The 15,679-nt window shown below is 54.3% G+C and overlaps 1 protein-coding gene and 2 non-coding genes across 3 annotated transcripts in view; all 3 read right to left on the bottom strand.

The window, feature by feature from the left end:
* Positions 1–6: 6 nt before the first annotated feature.
* PRRC2B (proline rich coiled-coil 2B) overlaps positions 7–15,679 on the bottom strand; it is a 57,158-nt gene continuing 41,485 nt past the window's right edge. Inside the window, exons 17-31 of the mRNA XM_045288585.1 lie at positions 15,382–15,527; positions 14,552–14,693; positions 13,311–13,393; positions 12,641–12,832; positions 12,323–12,520; positions 11,807–11,893; positions 10,733–10,837; positions 10,428–10,620; positions 9,778–9,875; positions 8,736–8,863; positions 7,794–8,034; positions 5,246–5,425; positions 4,551–4,642; positions 2,523–2,604; positions 7–1,254 (exon numbers count right to left, since the gene is read on the bottom strand). Of these exons, the coding sequence (XP_045144520.1) occupies positions 1,120–1,254; positions 2,523–2,604; positions 4,551–4,642; positions 5,246–5,425; positions 7,794–8,034; positions 8,736–8,863; positions 9,778–9,875; positions 10,428–10,620; positions 10,733–10,837; positions 11,807–11,893; positions 12,323–12,520; positions 12,641–12,832; positions 13,311–13,393; positions 14,552–14,693; positions 15,382–15,527 (2,102 nt within the window). The 3' untranslated portion in view covers positions 7–1,119. The remainder of the gene's footprint in view (positions 1,255–2,522; positions 2,605–4,550; positions 4,643–5,245; positions 5,426–7,793; positions 8,035–8,735; positions 8,864–9,777; positions 9,876–10,427; positions 10,621–10,732; positions 10,838–11,806; positions 11,894–12,322; positions 12,521–12,640; positions 12,833–13,310; positions 13,394–14,551; positions 14,694–15,381; positions 15,528–15,679) is intronic.
* On the bottom strand, positions 6,098–6,182 carry LOC115869174. The gene has a single exon (XR_004046037.1). It is a non-coding gene; the product is annotated as a small nucleolar RNA SNORD62 (small nucleolar RNA).
* Positions 10,057–10,142, bottom strand: LOC115869173. The gene has a single exon (XR_004046036.1). It is a non-coding gene; the product is annotated as a small nucleolar RNA SNORD62 (small nucleolar RNA).

The following is a 15,679-nucleotide window of genomic DNA, read 5'->3' as shown; positions in this document are numbered from 1 at the left end:
GGGGGGGGAGTTCCTAGCAGCCTTTGGGGCAATCTCATCCTCTCTAGGTGTGCATCTTGTTCTCAGTAGGAGCTGCAGACAGAGGACACAGGTCCAAGAGGCAAGCTCAGAAAGAAGGAAGCAAAGTGACAAGTATACAGAAGGCGTCGAGTAAAACAGTGGGTAAAAAAGAACAACAGCCCCTCAGGGACTGGGGGTAGGGAGGCCCCTGCTGTGGGGTCTATCAGCTGTCACCTCCCTGCCAAATGCGGAATCCCCCGGGATTCTGTTTCCATGATACATCCGTGGTGCCCTGGGGTCAATGTACAGGGCACCGTGTGTCACTTTTACGCTAAGCACATCATCAGCTTCCCCGGGCACCGCCGTAAGTCAATGGAGGTGGGTGGGAATGCAACTGAAATGTCAGCCTACCTCCTTCCTGCCTTGCTCACACCACTGCTTCCAGAGCCTGTAGTTGACCATCAATACGTGCTGTGATCGCCTGGTGCCTCAAAGAGCCTGTCTTTGGTAAGCCACCTTACCTCAGTGGTTAACCAACCAAAGGGCACTAAGAAGGGCGGGGTTGCCTTCCTAAGCGGCAGCTCTTGGGTCTTGCGGAGGTCTTAGAGGAACCAGGAGGGGGCTGAGGAATCCACTGGGGACAGGAGAGGTGGTGCGGGGCAAGGATGGGGGAGCACAAGGGGTACAGACACGGCTCCTGTCTGTTTGCTCTTCCTTTCCCTTTCAGAAAAACCGCAGCTGCTTTTAAGAATGACACGGCTCAAACTAAAACGTCCCTGCTGCCAAACCACTGTGCCTGGTTGGGGTGAAGTTCATCGGGAAGGGTCACAGGGTGGCGCTGCCGAGGGTGCCAGGGGCCTGCTGGGAGGGCGGGCTATTCTGCACTGCACGAAAGTCGAGTCACTGCACAGTCCTGGTGGAAAGGAGAAGATGAGGATGGCGGAGTCGTTTGCTTTTGTGTGTTTCATATTAAAGCAGGCAGATCAATGCCATAGATCCACGGGTGCAAGCTGGGTGGACGATGGAGAGAAGGGCGCGCTCTCAGTCCAGGCCCAATGAGTGGACAGCGGGTGCGGAGAGGCTGTCGACAGCTGGCTGAGGTGTGGAGGCTGAGCGCTGTCAAGCCTTGCTCTCCTCCACCTTCACTGCCCGAGGCTTGATGGCGCCAGTGCGCTTCATCTGGGAGGCGGCCGAGGGGCCTTCTTGCAGCTTCACAGATCCCAGGCTGGGCTTTTCATCCACTCGTTGTTTGGCCTTTGAACAGATGGGGGGAGGGGTTAACCCAACAGAGAAACACCGGACGGGACACACAGCTCTCACCTGCCTGCTCTGAAAAGGAACCCCAACCCACTCCCCCATCCCCCATTCCTTTGGCCGGAGGACTGGACTTAGCCATGGAGGGGCTCGTGAGTGAAGCTGGATTGTGACGGTTCTACACCCTCCCAGTGCATTGATGTGCACTGGTGTGTGTGTGTGTGTGTGTGTGTGTGTGTGTGTGTGTGTGTGTCTTGGAAGTGATGTCTTCTACCCTCTACAGAGTGGCAGATTTCCAGGACTAAAGTGTTCCTGGTTCCGGGGCCAATGGAAAAACCCTTAGCCAATCAGTGCACCCGACCCACATCCCAGAGGCAGGAAAACACTGCAGTAGATGATCCGTATTCTAAAGTCTTAGAACCCCCTAAAAATTGGCTGAGGGGACTGGGACTGGGGCAGAGGCACCACAGAGACCCCTCACTTTGTAGGGCCCATGTTTGACTCTTAGCTCCCCACTCAGAGGTCCTGCACAGTGAGTGGTGCCTGTGTAAGGAACCAGCCCTGGGTCTGCCCTTCACATGAGGGTTAGCACTCTGGGGAAAGCTTCAGCAGCTCATTCCAGGAATTGCAAGCAGTAGCCTCCAGGGGAACTCAGTATGGAGGGGTGAAATGAGACCAGCCAACCTTCTTCCTCCACCAACCAGTAATGCCATTTATTAAACACCTGTGCCTGGGGCAGCTGAACCCTGGGACCCCAGTTTCTGTCTAGGGAATAGCAGCAGAGAGAATAGTGCCCGAAGAAAGAGACGGTGAGAAATTCTATTGTAAGACACTTAATCCCACCCACCCGAGACAAGGACGAGACATGCCTCTTACTAGAGCTAGCGCGTGCACACACACGCGCACACGCACACACACATCCATCCACCACCCGGCTTCTACAACTAACCCACAGACCTAACAAGTCTCCCAGAGCGCCTTTCCAGCCCAACTCTGCTGTGGACGGTATGCTTTCTGGCGTCACCTCCTCAGAGGAATCAGCATCCTCCCTTCTCTGCGGGACAAGGAAGGATCCAGACGCCCATCACGAGAAGAAATGCCTTCGCCAGGAGGGACTCGGGGAGCCCGACTCCTGGTTCCAGGGTCTAACCACTGAGGCATTTCTCTTCACAAAAGAAACTCTTAACGTGGACAGCCCTTCTCTGTTGGCGCTGGGAGACGGGGGCCTAAGCGTCCCAGGCTGGAGGGTCTGGAAAGCCATCTTCTACCTGTTGAACGTAGTGTCCCTGCACAGAGCCCATGTTAACTGCTGATCCAGAGGGCTTCCCACTGGGGCTAGCAGAGCTAGGCCTGAAAAACCAAAGGCAGGGGTGAGAATGCACAACGTGTCACCACAGGAATGGAGTCAAAGCTAGCACGTGGAGAAGGCATGAGGGAGAAATGGATGGGCCCCTTTGGCCAAAGGTCCCACTCTATAGACCTCTTGGACGGAAAACCAAAAGACCTAAGCGGGCTGAGGATGCAGAGGGAGGCGAGAGGACAAGGAGACACAGTCTACCTGGGCCCCTCACAGACAGAGCTTAAGGAAAGTACTGAAGGGAGAGGAGGAGGGGCCGGGGAGCTCCCTGACCACCTCAACGGGCCTTCTACTATGGGGAAGAGGGACACTGAACCCCTCTTTGGGGCTATTTCTGATTGACATTCAGGAGGCAGTGGGAAGGAGATCAAAGGAAACAAAGATCTGCCACACTCTTCCAAGTGTATCTCCCTGTGTTCCCAGAGGTGCCATGTGGAGAAAACAATAGTTTAATTGTTGACGAATGCTTGACGAATGCTATGTATACAGAGCGAAAGACAACTTGTGGCTGCAGAACTGCTAGACTCTAACTGGCCTCCCTTCTGGGTAAAGTGCTCCAAGAACCTGATCAGGGAACGGTACCATTTTAGGGTTGTTTGTGTTGGGCAGGTCTCATCTCAGAAATTCTTGCTTCTAGAAATTTAGGGGAAGCCTGCTCTATAAAAATCAAAACCCAAATCTCCCAACTCTGCCCTAAAAAACAAAACCTACCAAAACCACCTACAAAATAAAGGGTACTCAACGAAGGCTCTTCTTTTCTAAGTCTCCCCTCTCCAAAGTGGCCCTCTGCAGAGAGGGACCCAGGGGACCCGGGCCTTGCTGGAAGGGTCTGCAGTCAGGGGAAACCCAAGGAGCTGCCACCCTTCTCCCAAATGGCACTCAAGGGAGTGGACCGCCTGACAGACTGTTCTCATACCACTGGGCTGTTTTGGCCCATATGCTTGGAAAACAACAACAACAAATAAATGTTGTAAAGCGAGAGACTGAAAGCAATCACAGGACATAAAAAAAGATGGGGAAATGCCACCAAAATCCTATTCTCCAGAAAGGAAGTTGGAAGTGTGGAATGGAGGGAGGGGATGGACGTGAATTCAGGCTGGACGGTCAAGGAGCAGCAGGACAGACTGGCTTCACCAAGAATCATTCAGAACCAGAGGAGAGTGGACGGGAAAGAAGGCCCATTCCACCCGCCCTGAGGGAGCAGCCCACTCCCACCCTCAAGCTCTGCCATTAACTCATCACAAGGCACTGCTGGCCCTGTGCTTCCCAGGAATCTCCCACAGACAAAAGAGTAGACTATTCCAAACCTTGGGGCCCCGAACCAGGATTACAGCCCCACTGCCTTCCTGTCCCAACATGCTCCTGCTGACGAAAACCCAGCACGGTGAAGGCTCTCTACAAAGGCATTTCTGACCCAAGCTGTGGCAACCAGGGAGAGTCACGGGGGCCAGAGACATACACAGCAGAAGCCAGAGTGTGTCCCATGGGGTCTGCTCTAGGAGCAGCAGTAGGAAGTCCTCACGCAGGGCAGGGGAGACCGGGAAGGATCATGAGTCTCCCTGGAAGGCATGTGCCTCAGTGAGCACCCACCTCCCCCAACCTTTTTTTTCATAATTTGGTAAGAAACCTGTGAGCAGTCAGGGTTGGTTCTGATGGCCATTAAGACATGAGTCATTCCTTTTTTCCTCTAGCTCCCCCTCAAAGCACTCCCAATCCAGGCATTTTATGATCATGACTCAAACTAAAACCAAACCCACACTCCCCAATCCTGACTTTCCCAGGGTAACCACCCCTACCCCCCTTTGTGAAGGTGAAATCTTGGGGACTCAGGTATGTCAGCCTCAAAGCCTGCTGGGTCTCGCCTTATTATTGGAGTCCTGAATCGGATTTCCAGCCAAAGCTTGCTGCTCAGGCTCCAAGCCCAGAGGCCTTCCTTTACCTGTAGGTCTGTGGGGACGGTACTGCGCCTCCTGAAGGAACATTCTGCTTACTGTCGGCAAAGTGGAAACCCTTCATCTCCATCTGAGAGGACTAGGAGAGAACAAGAAGCAAGCAGAGCCAGTGAGCGCCCATGGGAATTTGGAAGCAGAGGCATCTTCTATTGAAGGAACCTGCACACCCTGTGCCCGTCCTCCACCATACCCAATCTAGGCCCAGACAGAGCCTTGCTACCTAGAAGCAGAAATGAAGTGTTTTTGCTCTTTTAAATGGACAGGGGAGAGCTAAGTGTGCCCCTCACAGGGGACTGACCAAAAGAGCCATCACGTAAAGGTTTACAGGACGGGCTCTGAGGACGAATGCAGCTCACAGCCCATCACCCAATACATACTGACCAGTTTCTAGAATCTGCACCAGAAACAGGCTCCACAGGAGGCCCCTCTGCCCCCAGGGCCCTTGGCCAGTTTGCCCCCAGGGCAGCCACTGTGTGTACCTTGCTCCCACTGCTGCAGGACACAGACACCCTGAAGTGCCTGCCTGTCGTGAAGTCCAAGGGGATTCCCCAGAGAGCAGGAAAGCAGTGGTCTGCTAAGACTCGGCCTGCCAGAGAGGTGCCCGGCCTTTTTGAGTCTGCATGCCCTTACAAGCTAGCATGGTTGGTAAGGTAGGACCGAAGCAAGATGGTGTTTTCGTTACCTCTCTGCTGGTGTTAAGGACCGAAGGCTGGGAGCCAGGCGGAAGAACTCTGCGTGGGGCTCCCACGGACAGGCTCGGCCCCTGGGGCAGCTGGATGGACTGCGGCAGGATCAGTGGCTGCTGACCAGACCCGTACCGAGGCAGAGGCAGCTGGGAGCCAGGCAGCGGCATTGTCAACTGCTGGAGGACAGGGACAGTCACAAGCAGGAAGGGGTGTGGGGGACAAAGCCACATACCACTGCTTACATACACCTGCAAGCGCTACTACTTTCTCACTTTTAGATAAGTGGCTTCAGGGTCTTTTAAAAAAATAGAAGTGAGACGCTTGCACAACAGTGAAGGTTCTGTGCTCCCTTACAGCACTGGAGAGCTGATCCTGACTTTATGGCAGGGGTCAAGTTTGAGAGAACACTGCTGGGCTGAACCGCCTCTTCCCAGCATCCAGCACACCCACTGCCACCTGCAGGCCTTCCTGACAGGACACGGTCACAGGGCTCGTGGGTGCAGTGCTGGAGCAGTTTGAGAATGACACGCAAGAGTGGGAACTCTGTGTGTGTGTGTGTGTGTGTGTTGGGGATGCATGGGGAGAGAGGAGGAGGAGTTAGGAAGGTTCCTCAGGAAGTACTGTTGCAGGGATCATAAAAGAGCAAAGCTGCATAGCAAGTAAGTTTGTCTTTGCATTGCAAATAGCACGTAAACCAAAACTAAAATCTGTTCTGCACCCAGTGGAGTTAGAAAAGGAGCAGGGAAGAGGTGTGGCAGGAGACTTTTACAGTCCAGAACATGCACAGCAGGTAAGAAGAGGCAGGGAGCCCCTCAGGCTCCCTTCCCCACAAAAGAGGGCCGCCCCAGTCTCTCAGCCATGGTCCTCTTCATCTCCCGCTACTGAGTCCACAACGGAGGGTCAGAAGGATCTATTGGAATTACATCATCGAGACTCACGGCAGCGCCTCCTGGTGTGGGATGAAGAGCCGGCTGATGAGTGGCCTGACCTGACTGATGACTTAAAAGGAACACCCTAGCTGCTCGCTGAGATCAGAATGTGGAGGACCAAGAAGAAAGGCGGGGCTTCCTGTGGCAGGCTGCACAGGATAGAGGTGAGGAGAAGCGGCTGGATTGTGGATGTGTTTTGCTGAAGCCCTGAGGGAAGTAGAGAGCCAAGAATGCATGGACCGGACAACCAGAAGGAATGGGGTGGGGATCATGTTCTGGACCCACCAAGTGTGATATGGAATGGACTTCAAAACAGAGATGCTGAATGAACAGTAATCTAAACACAGGATTCCGCTTTGGCGACAGACCTGGGCTGACAACCTCACCGTGGGAGTCACTGGAGCAGACGGTACTTGACAGTCACGGGGAGAGAGGAGCTGCCCAGAAGACGTCTGAGGCAGAACTGCAGAGAGGCCTGAGCTGGGGGTTCTTGGGAGGGAAGCCAGGAGAAATGCCCACTCACAGGTGACGAGCGAGACTCAAAGTGGGAGGAGTGATTTCTTGTCAGGTACTGGCTGAAGGGGCAGTAAAATGAGTACTAAGCATAAAGCATCAGCTTCCTTAACAGAATTTACTGGCATCTTAAAAAAAAAGAAGTCTTTCAGGAGAATGATGGAATTGACAAAGAATATAGTCAAGAGAATGCCATAGTAGCAAGACTGCATGCTGTCAGGCAGGAGCGGAATGGGCACCAAGTCCTGGAGTGGGCTCGAGGCTCAGAGAGGCTGATTCAGCTGTGGGAGAGCTGCCAGTGAAGCACGCACAGATCCAGAGAGGAGGGCTGGGGTGGAAGCTGGGAAAGCACCCTGGCAGAGCAGGACTGAACAGATGTAAGACCTTGTCAGGCGGATGCAGAGGAAGGACGCGAGGCTGGAAAGGGGCGAGGCGTGATAAAAACGCGGTTCATAGGTCTCAGAGAATCCAAGCACGGTTAAGTGAGAGAGAGAGAGAGAGAGAGAGAGAGAAAGAGAGAGAGAGATAGAACAGGCAAACCTGAGGGCTAGCTGAGTCGGACCCTTAAACTTGAGAAAACTACACAAGAGGTGCAACTGTGGGCTATGACTGTTTGGATTATCATGGGGCCCGGGGCCATAGGGACAAGGTCCTGCCTGGAAGGCCATCAGCATGGGTATGAAACTGCCAAGGACCAGAGCAAGAGGAGAGGCCAGGGGCCAATAAGGACAGACACCAGAAAATGTGCAGATCCGGCTAAAAGATCACACACTGGATTCAGTGACACAGAGCTCACTCACAGCAGCACAGAGGGCCAGGGCACGTTCCAAGCAGGGGGATCTCCAGTCCACCAGTATGCAGAATGGACAGTGACCTCTGCTTAAGGGGGCTGAGGACATGTAGGGTTCTTAGAGAAAGCCAGGAGAGTGGTGGAGGCGAGGTGAAGGAACTGTCGGGTTCTAGCAGCTCAAGAAGCAGTCTCCATGGTTCCAAGCGGCCTAAGTTAGCCCAAGGAAAGGAGCCAAGAAAAGGGTGGAGGGGGCAGTGGAATCCTAAGGACAAAGGCTTAGGGCTTTTGCGTGGGAGCGACGGAATTGCTGACCTGTGGGAGCTGTGAGTCCAACATCTGGGAGGCTCCAAGCCCTGCAGCCTGGCTGAGCTGACCTTCATAGACCAGGGCTTGGTTTCCACTCATGGGCTGGTAGGGGGAGCCCGACTGGGGCTTCACCATCTCCAAAGGCTGCATGCCTGGGAACGCCGAGTAGGGAGGCTTCAAGGCTGTGCCCCCAGACAGGATCATGGTGCTGGGTGGCGACAGGCTGGGGTGCATGTACACCTGAGACCTGCAGAAGCCAGGGAGATGGTCAGGACCGGGTCGAGGAGCACACTTGTGGGTCTCAGACTTGAGTGGGCAGCAGAATTCTCAGAGGAAACGCAAATGACCAGCTCCATCCTGCTGATAAGGTACTTGATGTTGTCCCTGCTGCTGGTCCAGAGACCACAGCTTGAGAATCATTGCATGAAACCAATGGACAGATCCAAACGGAACAAAGTAAAAAAAACCTTTGTTATACCTAGTGTCCAATTACCCAGTAAGCAAGGTAAGCACAGACTTACTTGTGCTTACTTACTAAGCCGTAGCGAGCAATTTTAAAATTGCATTTTCCAAGACATCAGAGATTCATTCTGCTTCTGGGCATGGCATTCCCAGCCCCACAGACCCTTCCTTGAGAATCTAAGCCTCTTTTCAAATGCTCAATCCCTGACAGGGACAGAGGACTCATTACACAAGGAAGCAGGGGTCCACTTGGGCTTATTTACGAATTGAAATGAACACTTGTACATGTTTTACACCACAAATGTGGTGGGAGGGAGGGCAGAGGACATGGAAAGAAACAAGGCCTACTCTCTCAAACAGGCCCATGCCATGAGCCCCGCCCAGCCAGGGAGCAAGAACAAGGCCAAGAGGCCACTGGGCTTTTAAGGTGGGGGTTCTGAGATGAGAGGATACCAGTTCCCTATGCCCACTACACCCTGAGCTCACCTGAAGGGCTGTAAGGAGCTGAAGATCTCCTGGGACTGGGAGACGGGAAGACCCCCCCTCAATCCGAGCTGAGCCTGTGCCTGCAGGGATGTGTGAAGGGAAATTGGAATCTGCTGGGCAGCGGCAGCCTGTAAAAGAACACCAGGTGGGTAATTGCAATGCCCTCTGCCCTGGGTGGCCCCAGCACCCCACCGCCCACGGCCGCTCACCACACGGCAGGGCAGCTGGACCGTTGTTACAAGGGCCGACTGGATCATGTTGTCCCTGTGCTTCCCTTGCTCTTGGGACAAAGCCGACAGCACAAATTTAGAAGCACAACCCCCAAACCAGGATACCCCTGTACTGGAGGAGCTAGCCAGCCAGAACAAACCCTAGCTAAACACATCCACAGTTCTCCTGAAGGAGGAGGACTGTCCACACGGAAGGAAGAGTACATGCAGCCTGATCCAGCCACAGGACGCTCAAAGGCCCATCTGGCAAAGTTAACACAGTATTTAGCCATTTTATTTTTTTGTTAAATAAGGGTATGTCTACCTGTAGGAGCAGTTCTGCCTCAGAGCCCCACAGGTCTATGGGGACGACCGGACCATTTCAAGGGCAAGGCCCAGCCCTGGCTTGCAGAAGGCCACGTCCACAATAATCCCCTTGCAGCACAGACAGTATGCTGATCTTGCACAAAAAGAAACACCTGCTCATTTCTAAAACTACCTCTTTCTAATGCATCCATGCCTGGGAGTCTAGGCTTTTCTTCTCTTCATCAGAAGGATACCTGATCACCAAAAAGAATTCCGGTTTAGCTAATTCCAGGCTAGGAGGCCATGGTCTAGAGACAGGGAGGAGGACGTGGAGCAGGAAAATGGGGCGGAGTCTGGAGCATCTAGCCCCGTTCTGCCTGCTGCTGCTCAGGAGTTCGTTTAGTGAGCTGCTGGAGGTGCCCCGGAAACGAGGTGGACAATGCCAAGCAGCACGTGGAAGAGAGAGAAGCTCAGCCTGGGCGGTCGGCCCCCTCCCTCCACCACGCCACTCAGCCTGCTGCCGTCACCTGTTGGTAACTCTGCTGCTGAGGTATCGTTTGAGGAACCAGCCGGGGCTGACTTGCAAACACATGGCCGTCCAGATAGAGGGGCGGGAGGTGGTTGCCTGGAAACAATCCGGGAGGTTGGAGAAAAGTTATCAAGTCTCTGTTTCTGAACATCCTTTAAGAGGGGCAGTCTTCAGGTCTATTCCTTCCAGGGGTGTCAGGGCTCCCTATGACCCAGGGGAACCCAGGAAGAGGGAAACGGACTAGCCAACTGCCCTAGACACCGAGAAGGGGAGCCAGTCTCTCAATCACAGTCCTCTTCATCTCACTGCGACTGAGTGCACAGAGGAGGGTCAGAAGGGTCTATTGGAATTACATCACTGAGACCGGCAGCTGGGCCCCTGCCTTGTACTGAGCACCCAAACAGTGAGGATGCAGCTAAGGTACAAAAGGCTGTATCCATCCAGGGTGTAGGTGACGCAAAGCCCGTTCTAGGCTAACCTCGTATAGAATCGGAATGCCACATCTTCCTCCTGCAGTCTGTCACCAGGGTCTGAAGCCAAACCCACCCAGATGAAAGTAAGTCCCAACGTGTACTCCAGCTCAACTACGCCAAAGCCAGGGCCTACCACGAGGAGCAGAGGGGCCTGGCCTCAGGGCTGTGATAATACCTGGAATGGAGGCAGAAGGTGCTACCGAGGCCACCGGCATGGGTGGCATGGAGACGCCACCGAAAGCACTGTAGCTGACCCCGGTGGAGGCTCCCACAGAGGACGGAGGCTGGATGCCCGAACCAGTGCCTCCTGGAGAGCTCTGTCCCGGCAAACTGGGGGAGTTCTCCCAAGCCTTGCGGGCAGACTCCATCTTTGGAAATGCGGGGAGGAGAGGGGTAGAAATTAATACCAAGTTGAGTGGCAGTAGACCATACAGGATAAGAGGGGGTGGGGGAGGAAGGAGTCAGTAGGCTGTGTTTTACCTTCAGGGTGAGGTCTGCGGTGGGGAAGGACATTGGGGAGAGACCAATAGCCCTCTGGATGTGATGATCCCGCCGGAGGATGGGAATAGACTGTGTTAATCCTGCCTGGAGATGGGGACAAGGGAACCATGGAACACATGCGGGGGCTGAGAGAACAAGCAGCCTTGTCCCAGTGCACCTGGAGCGTGGGCATGTGCACCTGTGGTCACCCAGATGAAGGTGACAGCAGCCAAGCCTACCAGCCGCCCCCATCCCATCTCAATTTCTGCGATTCAAGTCTGTGCAGGGCCACACCCACAAAGTCCTCTGGACAAGAGCACCCATGTTTCAGTGACACGAGAAGAAAAAAAAAAGGGAGTGTGTGTGTGGCTTAGGTGCCCAGAAAGAGCACTCTGGTAACATACATTAAGAAATGCAACATGCTATATCCACTGTCTCTCTGTGAACTGTGAACAGAACAGCTTGTTTAGCACAGCATTTCCAAACCTAACTGGACCAGAGAAATGCCCCCTATTCATCATAATACCTATCACCATTCTGTAACACAAATATTCCTTGAAACCTTCTTTGGGAAATGCTGCCCAAGTAATAGTGTAAATACTGAGCATCCATTTCACATGAAGCCCTAAACAGAAATGTCACTGGGATAGAACATTGGCTGTGGCCACAAGTGGCCCACAACTGACATGTCTCCATGCTACTCAGGGCACAGCAGAGGGTCAGAGGTGGGCTGGACAGACCCTGGGGACCCTCGGGCAATACATATATGGACTCCTTTGTAGGTACTTTCTGACTATCTATGTCTCCCCCACCCCCATCAAAAAGAACAAGTCTGTACAGCTCCTGACACAAAAGAACACAGTGAAATCAACAAATGACAAATCAATATGACTGTACAAACGATAACCTCAGGTCCCAAACGTGGACGTGACGAAGCTGCATGCAGCTTGTCCCAGGGCTGCTAGCTAGCTATCGAATAAACCTCAATTCCAACCCAGGCGGCTGCCTGTTCTAAGACACTCAGCTGAGAAGTGGGTTGGGTCTGTGAAGCTGAATCAGGGCATGCACACTCACGTTACTGGCCAGGGCATCCTGAAGTTTGACAACGGGATTCCCTGCAGGCCCAGAGGCAGAACCAGGTGGCAGGCTGAAATCAGAGTCCTGGAAGAAAGGGAGCAGAGCCACTGAGGTCACGCTGGCTCATGTCGGGTAGGCAGACCCTAACTGCACCCATAGTCTCAGTGACTCAAACCCCTAACCAGCATTCACCGAGAGCCATACATGAACGAGATGGCCAGATGTTCCTGACAGCACAAGGGAAGGATGGAGTTGGGAGACCACCCCTCTGTACGAGCTCTCCCGGTTCCCCGCCCACGGGTGAGGGCCTGGCTTGTGTTGGTGAGGAAATTGACGGGGTAATTCAAGAGCACCTGCCACCCACCCATCCAGAACGCTACACCACTGCCATCTCCCCTGGAATTCGGCCCTGCTGTTTCTAAGACACAGCTCTTTCTACCACCCCTCTTCTTCTCCAAGGGCCAGGGAAGGAGGGGAAGGGTGGGGAGTGGGGAAGGGAAATCGAAGCCTCACTTTTGGATTGACTCCGAATTCAATGGGTGGCACAGGCAGCACGGAATCCACGTGAATCTCTACCCCGTTAACAGGCGGGACGACGGCCCCTTGCAGCCGCTCGGCCCCCTCCGAGCCCTTTCTGTTTTTCAGAGACCGCTCATTGCCGATGGGTCCTGGTCTGTGCTCCTTGCTCTGTCCTGAGCCTGGTTCTGAATCCTTGGTGGAAAAGTAGAGAGGCTGAGAAACATGCACGGGAACCACCCCCGGCTCTAGCAACTACGGCCCCAGGAATCGGTGCCCAGGCCTCGGCCACTGTGGACGCAGCGTCCAGGTTACCTTTTGCTCAGACTGCTTTTGAGCCTGCTCCTTGTGGCTGTCGGCCTTGGGTTCCGCCAGGCCAGGCCCGTTCATCTCCTCTGGCTTCAGAGTACCATACGGGGAGCTGCGCTGTGAGGAGGTCGCGGACGACTCCCGAGACTCGGCGCTCAAGTCAACGCCACTATCTCCCTGGCTGCTCTTAAAACCCTGCTGTGCAAAGCACAAGATGGGTTAGAGCCCAGACCCCCAGACTCGCCCCCAAACCACCTGCCCCCGGCAGACTCTGGTCCTGAAGTCACCTCTGACCTGCCATAGATAGGTGCCTGATGATGTCAGAGCACACAGCCAAATCACCAGCCCTGCCCAAGCTTCCTAACCACAGGGTCCTGGGCGGTCCCTACACCGAGACTGCCGGCCTTACTGCACTCCTGCCCGCCACCCCTGGTTCAGGAGAGGCATTCAATCCCTCTCCCCACCCAGGTTGGGTTGCCCTCATTTCTCTCCCTCTCAAAGATTCAAAACCAAGACTGACTGGTGGGCCAGCGGCGAGCCAGAACCTGTGGAACTGGCCTCAGGTCCCGGCTCGCCTCCCACAGAAGGGGGGACCACTGGGATGAGCGGAGGCCCAGGGTGGACAGTGAGCACACACTCCGCAGCCAGCCTACATGCACGCCCCAGCCACACTCACCTCGGCGGGGCCAGCCTCGGCGCTGCTGAAGGCGGTAACAGCTTTACTCCAGGAGTCACTGGTTGGGGCCTGCACGGGGAGGGCTGCCAAGGGGGTGAGGGTAGGGGGGAGAGACACACACACACACACAGAGTAAGGGAATCAAAATGCAACCGCTCTGGACATACACATGCTCACAGGAACAGCTCAGAGACACCATGGCCCTACTGCCTGAGACCCCCCACCCTCCCCCCGGCACCACATTCTCAATCTCCCCCACCCCACCTTCCTCCCCGGGAGCACATGCAAGACAGCTTACACGTGGCGCGCTTCTATCCTGTGCCTCAATTCCTCTCTGCTCTCGCCCACCCCCAGCCATCCGTTAGTTCTGAGCGGCTAGCATTCTTCCTCACCACCTCTACTCCGAGGATGCTTTCTTTCACTTAAGACTTGGGCTATCACAACCCCGGCCACTCATGCGTGCTACCTAAACTCACTGATCCGAATTGTATCGAATGAATATCCCGCTCCCCTTATTTTGCAGTCGATGGTTTTCTAGTGTGATTCGTTAGTGTGTGATAGTGACACGAAAAGAATCAAGACCCACAGCCGAGGAAATGAGTGTGTGTCCAGAGGTTCTGGGTCAAGTCACTTTGCACTGAAAGTCTCAGCCTCTGTCTGCAAGCATGCTGGAAGATGGTCGCAGTGCTTCCCGGCCACCAGCTATCAAGAGCGCCTGTTTTAGCCATCTCTGTGCCCCTGGGCACAGAGCAGAGCCCTGTGCTCAAGATCGGAATCCAAGAAACATCTGCTTTTTGAAATAAAGTTACCAGAAAACGGCCATTTAAAAAATAGTTGCAAAAGAAGTATTACTGGAAACCTATCCAAACTAGTAAGGCCACCAAGGCGGCTTCCTGGCTGCCTCAGGCACCTTTCCACGACTCCACTGAGTCCCTTCCCCTTTTCCACGCTCCCGCAAGAGGCAATGCTCTTTCCCAAGAAGAAAAGGTAATCAACAGGGGAGGGAGTTTGGAATGGCTATGCCAATGCTCCAGGGACCGTCCCTCAGTCACTGGGGCTTACTGCACGGATGCAAGAGGAAATCATCTCAGATGGCACCTGACGCTGACCCAGCAGAGAAAACCAGGTCACCAAATCCATGGTGCCAAAGACAGGATGCTTCCTGAGACGCAGCTTACGGCCACCTTGGCCACCTTGGTCAGTCGGGCCAAGGTGCTGAACCCAAACTCCTGGCTGCTTACCTTGGCTGCTGTTCTCCCATATCTCGGTGCCCAGGCTGTTGCCAGGCACAGTTATATCACCTTGCTCCAGGCACAGGTTGTTTTGTTTTTTGGCAAACCGAGGAGGGATGCGGGAGGAGAGGCCTCGGCCTTTAACAGGCACCTACAAGGGAAAGAAAGAACTGAAACACCAAGCATGAAGTTGCAACCCCCTCCCCCACCCGAACCCTGGAACCAGCTCTCCAGATATTAGCTTAGATCCCATTCCTTCTGCCTTCTCCAGACCGCAACCAGCCAGACCACCCCTAGACAAGCCTGGCAGGTCAAAGGTGCAACTGGATGGTGGTGTAGGCCCCGCTTCAGTTGCTAGGGTCATGACCCTCATCCCACTCAGGCTGGAGCACCCTGGAAGGAGGGCCGATTCAGAAGGCTGGCATTTGAACTCCACCATCCTGGCCCAGTCACCCTCAGTTTCTACTGCAGAACAGAGGTAACATCCCCTCCACCCACCAAAGATATCAACCCCACTGATGTCAGGACGATTCCGACTCAATGTAACTGTAGGGCAGAGAAGAGCTGCCCCATAGGGTTGCCAAGGAGAGCAGAGAGCCTCATTTTCCTTGGAAGAAGTGGCTGATACCCACTACACCACGGGGGGGCGGGGTGTGTGTGGGGTTAACTGTAAGCACTGAGAGGCAGTGTGTGCTTAAGAAACACCCCTTCTCATCAGAACTTTGTTATCCTCCTGGTTCTGCCCCCTAACCCTTACACACACACACACACACACACACACACACACCCATGAGCCAGCCCACTAGCTCCTATGCCTACCTTACCCCACACCTTCTTACCTGCATGGCCTGCTCCTTCTTTCTTCTCTCTTCCTCCAGCAGGCGACGCTGCTTCTTGGTCAGAACTTCGATGAAGCCTTCACCTACCATAGAGCCAACCTCACTCTCCTCTCCGGGGCTGGACCCACAATTTTCAATGATGGCATCTGAACCAAGATTTCACGAGAAGGGACAGTGTTTCCAAGCGTCAGAAGCCAGGAATAAACCAACCCAACAGGCAAGACTCAGGCGGGGCAGCAGAGACCAGGCTGTGCATTTTATCCATTCCTCACGCACCCCTCTGAACAGCACACCATTA

The sequence above is a fragment of the Echinops telfairi genome, unplaced genomic scaffold, assembly GCF_000313985.2.
Source record: "Echinops telfairi isolate 266 unplaced genomic scaffold, ASM31398v2 ScPeMD7_22;HRSCAF=79, whole genome shotgun sequence".
In the NCBI taxonomy this organism is placed as follows: domain Eukaryota; kingdom Metazoa; phylum Chordata; class Mammalia; order Afrosoricida; family Tenrecidae; genus Echinops; species Echinops telfairi.
This window is presented reverse-complemented; position numbering and strand designations above follow the sequence as displayed.